The sequence below is a fragment of the Vanellus vanellus genome (assembly GCF_965231255.1).
Source record: "Vanellus vanellus genome assembly, chromosome: 30".
NCBI lineage: Eukaryota > Metazoa > Chordata > Aves > Charadriiformes > Charadriidae > Vanellus > Vanellus vanellus.
This window is the reverse complement of record NC_138935.1, coordinates 947,033-963,498: the sequence shown is the minus strand read 5'-3', so window position 1 is coordinate 963,498 and position 16,466 is coordinate 947,033. Positions and strand designations below refer to the sequence as shown.

Sequence of the window (16,466 nt, the reverse complement as noted above, 5' to 3'; positions counted from 1 at the left end):
CTGCTCTGCTCTGCCCCGGGGAGGCCACGTCTGGAGCGCTGTGGCCAGTTCGGGGCTCCCCGGGTGGAGAAGGACAGGGAACTGCTGGAGAGGCTCCAGCAAAGGGCTGCGGAGATGAGGAGGGGACCGGAGCGTCTTTGTTATGGGGAAGGGCTGAGGGAATCGGGGCTTTTCGGGGGGGAGGAGGGAAGGCTGAGGGGGGATCTCATCCATCCGTAACGGGAGGGAGGGTGCCGGGGGTGGGAACGGCCTTCTTCCAGCGGTGCCCAGTGCCGGGAGGAGAGGGACCGGGCACAACCGTGACCATGGGCAGTCCCATCTCAACCTGCGGAGGGACTTCTCTCCCGTGCGGGCGGCAGAGCACTGGCACAGCTGCCCCGAGAGGGGGGGGAGTCTCCCGCTGCGGAGCCATTCCAAACCCGCCTGGAGGTGTCCTGTGCCACGGCCGGAGGTGCCCCTGCTCTGGCGGGGGGTGGCGCTGGGGCAGCTCCGGAGGGCCCTTCCCACCCTGACCACTGTGGCATTCTGGGCTCTCCTACCCCTACGTGTACCGACCCACCGGCTTCGGGCTTTGGGGGCTCACCTTCCCTCGCCGCCTCTCCCTAGACCAAGGATTTCATCCACTCGGAGCTCTTGGCCTACCTGTACTCCTCCGCCGACCAGAACAGCCTCATGGAGGAGTCGGCCGACCAAGCGCAGAGACGGGACGACATGTTGCGCATGTACCACGCTCTCAAAGAAGCCTTAAACATCATCGGCGACATCAGCACCAGCACCGTCTCCACTCCGGTCCCGCCGCCCGTGGACGACACGTGGCTGCAGACCAGCAGCGGGCACAGGTAGGGCCGCCGGGGACGGGATTCCCGGTGGGAATTAACGGGATAAACCCACTAAATTTGATGGATTTTGGGGGTGGGGGGTGGGGTGAGGGGGGTATTTTTCTTTTTCCCGTGGGGAAAGGAGGGCTGCCTGCTGCCAGCCGCTTCCTTCCCTGAGCTTCTTTCTCTCCTCCGCAGCCCCCCGCTTCAGCGCAGACCTCCCTCCATCGTCCTGCCGCCGGGCCGGCCGCCGGCTGTCAGGGGTCCGACGCCGGGGCCGCCCCTCATCCCCATCCCCGCGGGGGGACCCTCTTCCTTCGCCGCTCCCCCCATCCCTTCGCGTCCCGGACCCCAGAACATCTTCGCTGCTAATAACGACCCCTTCTCAGCCCCTCCTCAGATCCCGTCGCGGCCAGCACGCATCCCCCCCGGCATTCCTCCCGGCGTGCCCAGGTAAGAGACCCCCGTTCCGGCCCCTCGTCCCGACCCCCAGCCCTCCAGAGGGGGCACGGGAGGGGGGGGACTCCTGCCCCCCAGGGCTGATCTCCTGCCCCCAGGTTTGGGCTCCTGCCCCCTGGGGCTGGGCTTTTGCCCCCAGGGTGGGTCTCCGGCCCCCAGGGCTGGGCTTTTGCCCCCCAGCGCTGATCTCCTCCCCCCAGCGCTGATCTCCTGCCCCCCAGGGCTGAGCTTTTGCCCCCTGAGTGGGTTTCCTGCCCCCAGGTTTGGGCTCCTGCCCCCCGGGACTGGGCTTTTGCCCCCTGGGTCAGTTTTCTACCCCCAGGGCTGGACTTCTGCCCCCCGGAGCTGGGTCCTGCCCCCCAGGGTGGGTCTCCGGCCCCCAGGGCTGGGCTTTTGCCCCCCAGCGCTGATCTCCTGCCCCCAGGGCTGGGGTTTTGCCCTCTGGGTGGGTCTGCAGCCCCCAGGGCTGGACTTCTGCCCCCCGGAGCTGGTTCCTGCCCCCCAGGGCTGGGCTTTTGCCCCCTGGGTGGGTCTCCTCCCCCCAGGGCTAGACCTTTGCCCCCAGGGCTGGACTCCTGCCCCCTGGTTGGGTCTTCTGCCCCCCAGGGCTGGGCTTTTGGCCCCAGGTTTGGATTTCTGCCCCCAGGGCTGGACTTCTGCCCCCCTGGGCTGATCTCCTGCCCCCAGGGTGGGTCTACTGCCCCACAGGACTGTTCTCCTACCCCCAGGGCTCGGCTTTTGCCCCCAGAGCTGATCTCCTGCCCCCAGGACTGGTCTCCTGCCCCCAGGACTGGTCTCCTGCCCCCTGGGGCTGGGCTTTTGCCCCCTTGGGTGGGTTTCCTACCCCCACGTTTGGACTTCTGCCCCCGGGGCTGATGTCCTCCGATTTGGGCTGAGCTTTTCCGCCGGCCCCGATGCCTCTGAGGTGCGAAACCCCTCGGTGGGCAGTCGGCCTCTCGTCCTTTCTGGGCTCCGAACCCTCCCTGGTGGTGTCCCCCCCCTCCTCCCCGGTCCCTGCGGTTGCCGGTCCCTCCGTGGCGCGTGCCGGGAGCTGCCGGAGGGGGATCCCGGCTGGACCGTAGCCTCGAGCCGAGCCGTCCCCCCCACCACGAGGTCACCTCTCGCGCCGCCGTCCCCACTCTCACCCCTCTGTCCCCCTTCTCTCTGCAGCAGAAGACCCCCCGCAGCGCCGAACCGGCCCACCATTATCCGACCGGCCGAACCCTCCCTGCTCGATTAACCGCCGGCGGGGCTGGTAGCGACTGCCGGAGCGGCTGCCCCCCACTCCTGCCGCTTCCCTTTACCGTTTTTTTTTGGGGGGGGGCGGTGGAAAAAGGGGGAAAAAAAAAAAAAACCCAACCCCAAACCCCACCCCTACCCCACATCTAATCTCTTTTATTTTTCAAACCATCCGACCTGCGATCAGCTCTGGCTCAGCGCTTTAACCACGGCGGCGCACCGCCGTCCCTCCTCGGGACGGGTACGGAGCGTCCCGGCGATGCCGGTGATGCCGGTGAAGGACGGGCAGCGCTCCGGAGAACCCCTCCCCTCACCCCCCACCCCCCCCACCCCAAAGCACCGGACGCACCGCGTCCCGCTCTGCCCTCTCCCCCCCCCCCATATAATCAACCGCAGAGGATGAGATTAGGTTTTTTTTGGGGGGGGAGGGGGAAGTTGAATATTGCACTTTGCCAGAAATTCCCCTCCCCCCCTCTCCTGCGCCCACCAAGACACGTCGGTGCCACCGAGGTGGGGCGGGGGGGGGACGGTTTGGGGACGGTTTGGGGACGGTGGGGAACACGGCGGCGGTTCTCCGCGATTCTCCTTCTCCGGCCGCCGTTGAGGCTGATCAAATTCCCGCCTGTTCGCTTTTCTTCCTCTTTTATTTTTTTTTTTTCCCCCTCCTCTTCCTCCCTCCGCTCAGAATTTTTGTATTAATATATTATATATAAGACTTAGCCTTTTTTTTTTGTTTGTTTGTTTGTTTTTTGGGGTTTTTTTTTTTTTTGTTTTGTTTTGGTTTTTTTTTCGGTTTTCGCTCCCAAACCCGGTTGCTAATCTTCACCGTAGTCTATATTGCAGTTTTTATAGCTTTGAGGACAAATTTTATCGATGGGCGATGCCGGGAGGGAGCGCCGACGGCCGTTCCCTAAATAAACCTTAATCCGCCGCAAAGCCGGAGCAGAGTCCTCCCCCCGAGTAAATTCCCCCCCCCCACACACACACCCCCCCCCAACCCCCCATCTCCCTGCGAGGCGCCGGCTCAGCAGCGAACCTCAGGTATTTCTTCCGCGACGGCCGCCCTCACCCCGCTCCCTCCCCCCAAAAAAAAACCCCCCCCACACACACCCCCCCCGTGGCACCCCTAAAACCGGGGAAGAGACTGGAATAACTGGGAAATGAGGGGGGGGGACGGGACGGGAGGGGGGGAGAGTATCCTCCCAGTGCGGTGTCACCGCGACCCCTCACCGGCAGCTTTTCCAACCCCCCCATCACCACTGGGTGTTTTTTTGGGGGGGGTCCCCCCCAAATCCCATACCGGGCTCTGGTGTGCCGGGGAGGGGGGGGGGGGGATGCCGGTGTGTGGTGGGTGTGTGTGTGTGTGTCCCCCCCTCAACTCTACCGCTGCCTTAGACACCGCTGTCCCCCCCCCCCTCTGGTTGGGAGCGGAGGTTGTAAATATTTTTATGGACTGTATTAATTGTATAAAAAAAATTTGAAAAAAAAAAAAAAAGGAAAATGAAAAAAAAAAAACAACACCTTCACCCCCTCCCCCCCCCCAAAAAAATAATGTAGGTTTTTACAGACAGCGCCTCCAGCCCCCGCGGGGAGTGGGGCTGCCTTAACCGCCCCCCCCCCCCCCCGGGGGCAGCGAGGTGTCCCTGGGGGGCCCTAATTAATCCATTAACGAGCCCCATCGGCCCCCCCGGCCGCCGTCCGGGTTTGGGGGGGGCTGCTCGGGGCCGTGGGGCAGCTCTCGATTTCCCCCCCCCACCTTCCTCCTCCCCACGGCCGGGTGGTGGTGGGGGGGGGGTCCCGGTGTGTGTGTCGTCCCCCCCCCTCCTCCTCTCTCTCCGCGACTCTCCTCGGCTGCCCCGCGCCGCCCCCCCCCCCTCCACCTCCCCCACGTGTTAAGTGCCTCCGGTCTGTATCCGATTAATAAACTAAAAAAAAAAAAAAAAAAGAAAAGAAAAAAGAAAAAAAAAAAAAGACAAAAAAAAAATATAAAATGATAATGATGATAATAATAATAATAATAATAAAAGGGAAAAATACGAATCTTCCGGTGAAAGTCTGTGGCGCTTTGTGGTGGTTTCGGTCTCACTCTTTCCTTCTCCTCCTCTTCCTCCTCCTCCTCCTCCTCCTCCTGCTGCCGCGCTCCGATTACGGGGGGGGGTCTCCAATCAGGGGGCGCTTTTGGGGGTCTCCAATCAACGGGCGCTTTTGGGGGTCTCCAATCAAGGAGGGGGGGGGGGGCAGATTTAGGGGAGGGGGGTGCTGCCAACTGCCGCTGCCGTTCTCCTCCTGGAGCTGCTGTTGCCATGAAACGGAACTGGGGGGGAAACGGGGATTTCGGGGGGGGTGGTGTGTCCCCCACCCCCAATGCGGGTTTTGCGCTAAAAAAACCCCAAATCTTTTATTATTTGCATCAAAACGACCCCATTCTCTGCGTAACGGCCACCGACGCGCGGCGGTCTCTGGATTTGGCCGTATCTTTGGGGGCCGAAATGTCTCGCAGGAGGAAAAATCCCACTCGGAGCGATCGGGATGGGACTGGGGGGGGGTATTGGATGTACACCCCCCCCCCCCTCAAAAATTCCCCACGCCGCACTCTGTGCCGTCGCGCTCCGGCTGCTCCCGGTCCGCGGGAACGGTGCCGGAGGATGAACCGGCGGCTCACCGCGCGTCGCTGTGACGGGAACCGTTCCGGCTCCCGTGTGACCCCCCCCCCCCCCGGGATACGGGACCCCCCCGGTGTGGCTGCGGGACCCCCCATCCCCCCCTCCTACAGCCTCTTCCCGGTGGATTCATCCCTCGGTGGCCAAAGTGTGGGTCACCAGTGGCCACCCAACCCCCCCTTCCCCCCCTCCCCCCCCCCGGGCGAACGCCGGTGCTGTGCCGGTGGGTTCCGGTGCTCCGGAAGTGATGGCGTCTCCGGGACAGCGCCGAGAGGGATTTGGGGGGATTTTGGGGGGGTTTGCGGTGAGCACCGGTGTTCCCGCGTTGGTTCTGCCCCACGGCGACGCTCTGACGGGGGACAGGGACCCGCTCGGGGGGTCTCCTGCAGCCGGAGCAGCCACACCGGGGGGGTCCTGACCTGGGCCCCCCCTCCCCACCGACGGGGGGGACTCCCGAATCACTAAACACTCTTTTTTTTTTTTTTTTTTTTTTCTCCTTTTTTTCTTTCCTGCACTCAGGAGACCGCCTCCCTCACCGCCCCCACGGCCCTTCTGAGCGCCGCCGCCTCCGACCCCCTTCCCCGCTCCCGCCGCCGCCTGGAAAGCGGGATTTAATGGATCGATACCCACCGGCTCCGGCTCCCGGTGACGCCGCACCAGCAAAGTTGCGGGCAACTCTGCACTCGCCCAAAGGACGTCCCCCACCCCCATCGCCAGCGTCCCCAGGGCCGTTTTTGGGGGGACAGAGACACATAAAGCACCTCCAACGCTCGCCCCGACCTCCGAGTGGTTCTTCCCTCTGTTTACGGGCAGCGGGAGCGACATTTGCTGTTGCAATTCCCTTTTCTGGGCATTTTTAGTGCTGGATGTTCCCTTCCGTGCCGTTCAGACCTCTCCCTGCACATCCCGCCCAACGTCCGGCCATTGCTCCCACACCAAAGGGGACGGCACGCAAAGCTGTGCCCTGTCCTCGCTGTCCCCTGGAACCGCTTTCATCGCCCCACAAACCCTGGGGCTCAGCGCCTCCCTCTTGACTTCAGCCTCAAAACCACCTTTTGCCATTTTCCCGATGGCCGGGGGCAAAAATCAGAGAGTCATAGAATGGTTGAGGTCGGAAAGGATTGTGAAGATCATGGAGTTCCAACCCCCCCGCCCCGGGCAGGGCCACCTCCCACCGGCCCAGGTTGCCCACGGCCGCGTCCGGCCTGGTCTGGAACACCTCCACAGCCTCTCTGGGCAACCTCCGGTGTCTCACCGCCCTCAGAGTGAAAAACTTCTTCGGAATGTTCAATCCGAACCTGCCCTCTTCCAGTTGGAAGCCATTCCCCCTCGGCCTATCGCTCCCGGCCCCAGTACAGAGTCCTCCTCCTCCTGTAGGCCCCATTCAGGCGCTGGAAGGCCGCAATAATGTCTCCCCGGAGCCTCCTCTTCTCCGGGCCGAACTCTCTCAGCCTCTCCTCACAGGAGAGGGGCTCCAGCCCTCGGGTCATCCTCGTGGCTCTCCTCCGGACACGCTCCGGCAGGTCCACGTCCTCCTTCTGTTGGGGACTCCAGAGCCGGAGGCGGTACTCCAGGTGGGGTCTCCCCAGAGCGGAGCAGAGGGGCAGAATCCCCTCCCTTGACCTGATGGCCGCACTCCTCCTGATGCAGCCCAGGGTGGAGTTGGCCTTCTGGGCTGTGACCACACACTGCTGCTCATGAGCTTCTCATCAACCGACACCCCCAGGGCCTTCTCCTCAGGGCGGCTCTCCCGCCATTCCCCGCCCAGCCTGGAGTTGGGCTCGGGATTGCCCCGACCCAGAGGGAGGACCTCGCGCTCGGCCTGGTTGAACTGCGGGAGGTTGGCACGGGCCCACCTCTCCAGCCTGTGCCGGTCCCTCTGGGTGGCGTCCCTCCCCTCCAGCGTCTCTGCCTCGCCACACAGCTCGGCGTCACCTCGCCAAACATCTTGGTGTCACCTCACTACACAGCTTGGTGTGACCTTGCCAAACACCTTGGTGTCACCTCTCTTGGTGTCACCTCACCACACAGCTCGGTGTCACCTCGCCACACAGCTCGGTGTCACCTCGCCAAACATCTTGGTGTCACCTCTCTTGGTGTCACCTCGCCACACAGCTCGGTGTCACCTTGCCACACAGCTCAGTGTGACCTCGCCAAGCATCTCGGTGTCATCTTGCCAAACATCTCGGTGTCACCTCGCCACACAGCTCAGTGTCATCGGCAAATGTGCTGAGGGTGCACTCGACCCCACTGTCCGTGTCGCCGACAAAGATGTTGAACAGTACAGGTCCCAGTACCGACCCCTGAGGGACACCACTCGTCACCGCTCTCCACTTGGACACTGAGCCATTGACCGCAACTCTTTGAGTGTGACCGTCCAGACAGTTCTTTATCCACCGAGCGGTCCATCTGTTGAATCCGTGTCTCTTCAATCTAGAGACCAGGATATCGTGTGGGACGGTGTCAAACGCTTTGCACAAGTCCAGGGGCCGCATAGGCCATTCCGTTGTCGAAAAACCCAAAGTTGTGGCGGTGACACCAGTCACGGAGCCACGTATTAACAGCCTGAGCTCGTCTGTTCCTTTCAGTGTCGCTGCCCGCAACGGGAAGTAGGGACGAAAAAGCGAACTGTGCTCCAGAACGGACTTCCGGAGGACAGAAGGGCACTTCCGGTGTGCTGGAGGGCTCGAGGGCCATAGAGATGGACATACGGAGGACTGAAGGGCACTTCCGCTGTGCTGGAGGAATACGGGGCAACAGAGATGGATTTCAGGAGGACTGAAGGGCACTTCCGGTGTTCTGGAGGACTATAGGGCCATAGAGATGGACTTCCGGAAGACTGAAGGGCACTTCCGGAAGACTGAAGGGCACTTCCGGTTTCCATGGCGGAGTGCGGAGCCATCGAGGTGTAATTATGGGAGTTTTTTTTTTCGATTTAACCTTATAAAAGATAGTATTTATTTAGACATATACACATTTACATCTATAACTATGTACACGTACATATCTGTTTAGACTTCTTAAGTATTTTTAAAACACGGCTATTTACAATTCTCTATCTTTAGACTTACCTATTTACACAAATCTCTAAACATATTACATATATCTACTTCGACTTACTATGCAAAACACCGTAAAAGTAGACAGCTCTATTCACACTTTTTTCTATTTTCCATTTCTTCATATATAAAAAAATAATATATATATAAAAATATATATATATTTTCATTTTAAAGTCCTTTATTTTTTAAGACATATATATATATATGAGGTATTTATGTATTTTAAAACGCTATATAACACTATTTAGAATTTTATCTTTAATATTCCCAAATCTTTACATAATATAGTAGACACAGGGTTTTATTGTGAAATCATTTTATAGCTCTAAATGAATACTACTTTTCAAAATTTATGACAGAAATTTCTCTATTTATAGCCGTCACACCCATATGCTGATAAATCCGTAACGGGAGGGAGGGTGCCGGGGGTGGGAACGGCCTTCTTCCAGCGGTGCCCAGTGCCGGGAGGAGAGGGACCGGGCACAACCGTGACCATGGGCAGTCCCATCTCAACCTGCGGAGGGACTTCTCTCCCGTGCGGGCGGCAGAGCACTGGCACAGCTGCCCCGAGAGGGGGGGGAGTCTCCCGCTGCGGAGCCATTCCAAACCCGCCTGGAGGTGTCCTGTGCCACGGCCGGAGGTGCCCCTGCTCTGGCGGGGGGTGGCGCTGGGGCAGCTCCGGAGGGCCCTTCCCACCCCCCACCGCTCGGATTTGGGGATTCTGTGATTATGAGAAGCAGGGGAGAAAAAACCCAACAGGTGGAAACAGGAGAGGAGGAGTAAAGGCAAGTTGAAATTTTTCAACGGGTTTTTGGGATGAAATCTATCCAGGGATGGCGGCTGTCGTCTTTCAGGGTTCCCCATCACGCTGAGATCATATTCTGGGGTGGGAGCTGGCAGGTTTTTTGTTTTTTTTTTTTTTTTTTTTTTGTTTTTATTTTTTATTTTTTATTTTTTATTTTTTATCTCCATTTTCAATGCTTTCAGCTTAAAAAGTGCCATCCTTGTTTTTTTTTTTTAAACCTCTTCCACATTACCGAGAAGAACCACACACTGGTAGAAGAGAGAGGAACCACTGCGAGAACCCATGCGCCCAATTCCCAGCCTTTCGGCCCCAAACCAACTCCATTGCCTCTTGGAAAGCACTGGAGCCCCAAGGGCATGAGCGGCCACCCCGGGGAGAAGTTTGGCCTCGAGTTCCCCTAAATTTGGGATCGAAAAAGGGGAAATCGGATGAAAGGAGGAAGCTGCTTGCCCTGAGAACAGGGGAAACGGAGCGAGGGACGTTCAACTTTTGGCTGTGTTTGCTCTTCCCAGGGTACCTCTGTGAAATTCAGCTGAAATTAGACAACCGTGAAGTTACTGATAAGTTTTAACTTTCGTTTTCTGCGATAGCCAGCCCAGGGACGCCTGGCCTGAAACCTTGAGGGCGTTTGTGAGACAAAAAGAATTTTACGGAGAAGGAATAAAGGAAACAGTGCACACCCCCCCCCCCCCCCCAAAAAAAAAAAAAAAAAGAGGATTTTTGCAATGTGAAGTTTCTCATGTTAAAAACGCAATAAATCATCACAAAAGCGCTGAACAAAATGCTAAAGGATTCCCACTAAACAAACAAACAGAAAAAGCTGAATTTCGGTGCTCACCTCAGAGAACACCGGTCGCTGTTGTGGCATGAAGCCTCCAAAATGCGTCTCCTCGGGCGGGTGTCAGCCTCGTTCGAGGAGAGCAGAGTGGGGTTTTGAACCAATTCTTCTCAAAAATCAACAGGGAAAGGGCTGCGGCACGTGGCGAGGAGCAGCCCAAGCGCATTGGTTGCTCTGAAGCTCCTGACTGCGCAGATTTATTTTATTTTTTTTTTTTTAGGAAATTAGAATTATGACATGCCAGCTTTTCCTTCCCCCTCCTCTTCCCCCTCAGGATGAGGTGACGCGTCTTTCCCACTGCATAAATCGGGGCCATATCAAAAGGAAGAATAAAAGGATCAGAGATGTCACAAGGCGAAGGTGCACTTGGAGCACACGAAGCCAATCTTAATGATTTTGAGAGATCATTAAGTATAATATTAAAGAAAAAGAGCCTTTTTCAGTCTATTCATGATAAAAGCTCTTTTAACAAAAGGGCTTTTGAGGTTTTACCGCCTGAATTTTAGAGATCGGTTACTCGCACCAGGAAAACGCACAGCGAAAGCCACGGTGGAAGTTGGGACGGAAAGGAAAAAGGGGAAGGGAGACAAAAACGGGGGTTTTTTTTTAGGTCTTTGCGGCGGTGGAATTACCTTTTTATTCTCTCCCCGGCAGCGGAAAGGGATGCGCCGGAGCCGGTGCTGCGGCAGCTGGCGGAGGTGAAACGGGAGCAGAGCCGCGTGTCGGCGCTCCTCGACGCACAACCTCTCAGGTGAGGAGGAAAAACGGTCAAGCCGGCGTTTCCCCCCCGCTGCGCTCCTCCGCACGTTTTCCTTTTTGAATTTTTTCCCCCTTTTTTCCCCTCAGAAATCCTCTGCACGAGGTGTCCCGCCGGCTGGGTGCAGTTTGCCAAAACCTGTTATTTCTTCGCCGCCGCCGCCGTACGCTGGCTCGCTGCTAAAAAACACTGCGCCAACTTCGACGCCCATCTGGCTATCGTTGACACCGAGCAGGAAAACGTAAGTTGAGAAAAAAAACATAAAAAAGTGAAAAAAAGCCCCCAATTTAATGAGTTTTGAGGAATATTACACTCCAATTCTGCAAACGGAAAGCCGGAGGTTAAGGATGGGCGACTCAAGACTGTCTGCGGAAGGGGGGGGAAAATGCAACCGGTTCCCACTTGGTTCTGAAGTGATTTGGCCAAATTGCATGAATCTGTCCCCAAAACAGCTGGTGTGATTTAAGTTTTTTTTTTTGGGGGGGGGGGGGTAAAGCCCAGGGAAGCAGCTCCCCTGCCCCCGAGGGACTCCCGGGGTACGAGAGGTGCTCACCTGAGTTTGGGGTGGATCCCTCCTCGCGATCATCTAGGAATGAGAGAGAGTTGTTTAGAAATTATTTAAAATATTTAGAAATCACAGAAATTATGGAACGAACTGTAGAAACAGAACCCAAAGGGTGCACAAATTGCCATTTCTACCCCGATTTAGACAATCCCCGCCTCCCGTTCAGGAGGCTGCTTTCACCGACCCGGCTTTTAAAGCTTTTTTTTTTTTTTTTTAAAGCTTTCTTTTAAAAAAAGCTTCTCCCTCCAGATATTAGAAATCTCAGCACTTTTTTTCATGAAAAAAGGGAAATGTTGCATTTTTTTTGTCACGCTTGTGGCATGTCACAGTTGTCCCCTTGCAGGGGACAAGGGCTTCCCGATGTCACCGACTGCCGGCGCCGCTGAATCCCTTTGCCGGTACCTTCCGCTTCCCCTCCTGATGCTGCTCTTTTTTTTTTTTTTTTTTTCTTTTTTCCCCTATTTGCAGAAATTTCTGGCAAATCACATCATGGAGAATCGAGTGTTTTGGCTGGGCCTGACCGACACGCACAACGAAGGCGACTGGCAATGGGTGGACGGCCGCTCCCTCTCTCTCGCGTACATTTTTAGCCTCAGCTGAGGATAAATCACCCCCAAAAAATCAGCTCTGCTCTCCCTCGACCCCTTCCCCCCTCCCCCCCCCAAAAAAAAAATGCGCTGCACCCTCATCACCGTACCCTGCTTTAGTGCTTAAAAAGCACGGAAATAAGTTTCGTGCTGCCGCGGCGCTTGAAAACACCGGGTGGAAGGAAAGGTTAAGAGGAGCCACTGTGCTGCAGGCAAGATTTTGGCTTTTTTTCCCCCAAAATTCGTTGTTTTGAGGCTGAAAACGCAGGTGGGAACGCGCAAGGAGCCGCAGGGCCTGCTTGGTTCCCCCCAGGCTCAGCTCAACCGAGATCCCACAGCCTGAGTCAAAGATTCTCCTCATTCTTGGGATTTTGGGGAAAAACATCATCAAAGCAGAACCGTTTTCTCCCATTAAAATTTGGGGGAGGGGGGAATGGGCAAACCACTAAAATTGCGCTGCTGTGTTAAATGGGGGGAGAAGGGTTTTTTTTTGGGGGGGGGGGGCTGTTGCCCTCCCCAGGAGATGCTGCGGGGCCGACGTGTGCTCCGCCTGACTCCCCCCTACTTAAAAAAACCCACTCCAAAATCCAACGAGTTCCCAAACGGAGAGCTTTCCACCCAAACCGGTGTGCCCCTCCTTCCCCGCAGGTTCTGGAAGAGCGGCGAACCCAACAACGTGGGCCACCACGGCGAAGACTGCGCCACCATCACCTCCAGCGGCTACTGGAATGACGTTGCCTGTTCCAGCCCCATAGCCTAAATCTGTAAGCGCAGCTGTTAGTGGCTTAAAAATGGGAAAAAACAGTAAAACCACAGCAAAATCCAAGCACGGGGTGAAAACACGAGGCTCTGGAGAGGGGGCGCTGGGAAAAAAGTGCCCCAAAAATAGGTACTCCACTTCCCAGAAAGGGCTTCTTGGGGGTGGGCACAGCGCTGTGGCCGAGGGGTTAAACGGTTTGAAGGCGTCACATTTTGGGGGGATTTAGAGATTTTTGGGGGTGTTTGTTAACATTTTGCGAGGCGTTGACCTGTTGCGTATGACCGGTTAAAAAAAAACAAAAGGAAAAAGAATAAATAAAGCGCTTCGATTGAGATTTGAAGCAAAAGCTCACCTAAATCCAGCTGATGCGGCACCGAGGAGGGCGGGTGCGCGCCTTTTTTTTCCCAGGGTTTAGGTAAAAAAAAAAACAAACAACCCCCAAAAGGGAAGAGAGACAGGTGAAAACGAGGCACGAATGTGTTTTTCGGGGCGTGTATGCAAATCCCCAACTCGGGGGTGCTGATGCGCGATGCCTGTTTTGCCGTTGCCGGATTCCCCTCTTCGCACGGACAGCAGCTCCGCTGGAAGATTTGGGGTTTCACCGCCGTGGGGTTTTATCCCCAAATTGGCGGAAGAGTCCCCGCTGGGCTGGGAAGCAGCTAGTTTGGTTAAAAAGCTCCAAAAAAAAAAAGCGCTTTCAATGTTAAAATTAACACGCGGCTCCCGCTTTAAGTGTCAGTCCAGGCGGGAATCGCAGCTAAAGCCCATCCGTTTTCACAATTTGGTTTTAATTCCACCTCAGTATTTAAATTTTGGGGTTTTATCACCAAATTGCCCCCAGTGCTGCCTCCTCCTGCCCTCACCAGCGGTGTTCTCTGTTCGCTCCCGGGTGTAAATCCTCGCTGGAATTCCCCATTCATTTCCCCCCCCCCCCCCGAAAAAAAACCCATAAATTGGACAAATTTAAAATCTGCTCTTGAATTTTTCCCCCTTCGGCTTTCAAAAAAAACATAAATTGGGCAAAATCAGCCGCCGTTAATTCCTCGGTATGATCCAGCTGCGGGTTTTGGGTTTTTTTTTCCTTTCATTTTCATTTCAGAGACGGAAATTATGGGGGAGTTAAAGCTCTTGAGGTCGAACTGCTCGGAGAATCAAGCCAACGGTAGGTCCTGGGACTCGCGTCACTGCGATGATGTTTTAACGGCAGTTTTTTTTCCGGTGTTTTGGCTCTTTTGCCACCGGTTTTGCCGTTTGGTATAAATTAAGGAAAATTTGAATCATCTTTTCGAGCAGCTCCTGGTGCTGCTTAATAAAGCAACACCAGCATTGACTAAGTTATTTCCGATTTCTGCCAGGAATTACGCTGCGATAAATGATGTAGATCGGATGCTGACTAAGCTTGTGCCCCAATTCCGAAGGAATTAGCCTCGAAAGGGTGTAAATCAGGAGCAAATCAACCCTTGGGATATCACGGGATTTATCCTGATTAGGATCTTAATGCGGGAAAAATCCACCCTGTTATCGCTGTTAAAGGAAGGCAGGGATGTAAATCCTACCAAAAATTCTGCAAAAAGATCAAATATTACGGCCAAAATCCTTAATTGCTGCCAAACGGGTGATTAATTAAACAAGAATATGGGTGAGAATATGAGAGAAACCTCCCGGTTTGAACCCCAAAAAATCCAGAGAGATGGGAAATTTGGGTGATTGACACCAATTTTGAGATACCGCCTTGCTAAAGAAGCTGTGGAGGTTTTTCCCGGTGGAGAAAACCTGATTGTTTTTTTTTACTGGGAGAGAAACCTCCTGGTTTGAACCCCAAAAATTCAGAGGGATGGAAAATTTGGGTGATTTACACCAACTCTGAGATACCGCCTTGCTAAAGAAGCCGTGGAGGTTTTTCCAAGTGGAGAAAAGCTGATTTTTTTTCCTGTGTTTTGCAATTTTTGGTTTTTTTTTTTCCATCTTTCCCGCGTTGATCTGCAGATCGGTCACGGATGACAAGAAGTGCTCGACCAGTTGGAAGACCTTCGAGAAAAGCTGTTATACCTTCTCAACGGAGACTATTAGTTGGTCGGACGCACAGGAGAGTTGCGCCAACCAGGGCGCTCACTTGGTCATCATCAACTTGGAGCCGGAGCAGGTCAGTTGAGTGAAAACCAACCAGTTTTTCAGCTTATACTGGGGCCAAAATACCCATTTTCTTGAAAAATTCCTACTCTGGCCAACACAGGAAATCTAAACGATTTAGTTTTTTGGCTCAAATTAACCAAGATTGGCCAATGGGCTCAGAGATATTTGGAGGTGGAGAGACGCGTTGATGGTCAAAATGAATTCTGTTGACTAGGACTTCTTGGTTTTAGAAAAAAAAGCACTAAAACTGACCAAAAAAAAATAATTCAACATTCTCTCTGGAGTTCTGCATATGCGCTTTGCTTTATCTACCCAAATTATTGGCTATTTACCAAAAAACCTGCTTAGATATCGCGGCGATGACCTCAAAAGCCTCGAGATGCTCCGTAGCTCACCGGAATTATGTTTTTTGGGTGTGTTTTAACCAATTTTGCGCTTTTTTTGAAAGAATTTCCTGAAAGATAATATTAAGAGCAGCAGCACGTATTGGCTGGGAGTGACGGGTCAGCTGGTGGACGGCTCTTGGGTCTGGACTAACGGCCAACGGGTAAATTTTAGGTAAAAATTCCCCCCCGAAACAGGAAAAGAATCAGAAAATAAATGGAAAAAGGTGAATTGACCCACCAAAACGGTGTGGTTTTTTTCAATTTTACATAAATCAAAGGGGTTTTACGTTGGGAAAATGGTATTATCGGTGCATTTTCTTGCCGGTGGTTAGAAGCGAACAAAAAAATCAAGGTTTTGGGGGAATTTCTATGTTATCGATCGGTGACGATTTGCTACAGGTAATGAAATTCCTTCTTCGGGTTGAAAATTAACAGGGGGAGCTCCCTCCCCCCCCCCCCCCCCAGTTACAAAATTTGAGCCATGTTTGAGAAATTTGCTGTAAAAATCAATAAAAAAAGGACCCAGGGCAGAAAGCGAAACTGGTTTTAGGCCGTTTTTTGGCTAGCTTTTAACAAAAAAAAGTTAAAAAAATATCAACTGGTGGCAGAGCTGACAAAAAGAGACATTTCTGCCCTTGAAAAAAAAATTGTTAATTTAACCCAAATGCCCATTTCTAGCAGGAAAATGGAGGGGCTGGGAGGGGATTGATCCCTGCTCCTGTGGGGATCGTGGGATCTGTTGGCTGTGGTGGGGGAGACTGGGAGTTACTGGGAGCACTGGGGTGGCACTGGGAGCACTGGGGAAATAGGCTGCGGGGTACTGGGAGGGTACCGGGGGGTACTGGGAGCACTGGGGCAGGGAGACAGCCCCGTCCCAGCACTGGGCGGATACTGGAGATTGGGGGAGGGGAGCGTCTGGAGCCACCCCCCCCAAAGCCGCCATTCTCCCTCACCTCGCCTCAGGAGCCGCCTCAGCCTCCCTCGACACCCCATTGGCTGAGCTGCACTGCCCATCTCAGCTCACAGCCAACTGCAGCCTTCTCTGTGCCTGGGGGGGCGGGTTTTCCCCTCAGCACCGCCTCCCACTGCCCATTGGCTTATGCCGCCGCCATTCACCCTGCTCCACCACACAATAGGCTCCTGCCTCCTGGCACCGCCCACGACCCACCAATCAGGCTCCTCTCTGCCACTTGAGGGGGCGGTGAGTCACATGCTCAGTTCCATTGGCTGCTGGGCCCTGTCAATCAAGGCCTAGCTGGAAGCTAATTGGTCTATGGGGGAAGGAAGGTGGGCAGCCCCCCACCCCCACCCCCCTAGGCCGCATCCAGCCTGACTCCTCGAGGAAGAACCACGTGCCTTTAATCAGCTTTTTTCAGCCCCAAAATCCCACCAGATCT

At 54.9% G+C, this 16,466-nt stretch overlaps 1 protein-coding gene across 4 annotated transcripts in view; it reads left to right on the top strand.

Annotated features, from left to right (window-relative positions):
- Nucleotides 1-6,089, top strand: part of DNM2 (dynamin 2) — a 42,206-nt gene extending 36,117 nt beyond the window's left edge. The window contains exons 18-20 of one of the 4 annotated variants that reach the window (XM_082496653.1): nt 607-839; nt 1,017-1,271; nt 5,696-6,089. In XM_082496653.1, the coding sequence (XP_082352779.1) occupies nt 607-839; nt 1,017-1,271; nt 5,696-5,732 (525 nt within the window). In that variant the 3' untranslated portion in view covers nt 5,733-6,089. Of the gene's footprint in view, nt 1-606; nt 840-1,016; nt 1,272-2,447; nt 4,619-5,695 lie in introns of those variants that run through there. The other 3 variants (XM_082496652.1, XM_082496651.1, XM_082496650.1) reach the window with 3 other exon arrangements.
- The last annotated feature ends 10,377 nt before the right edge of the window (nt 6,090-16,466 follow it).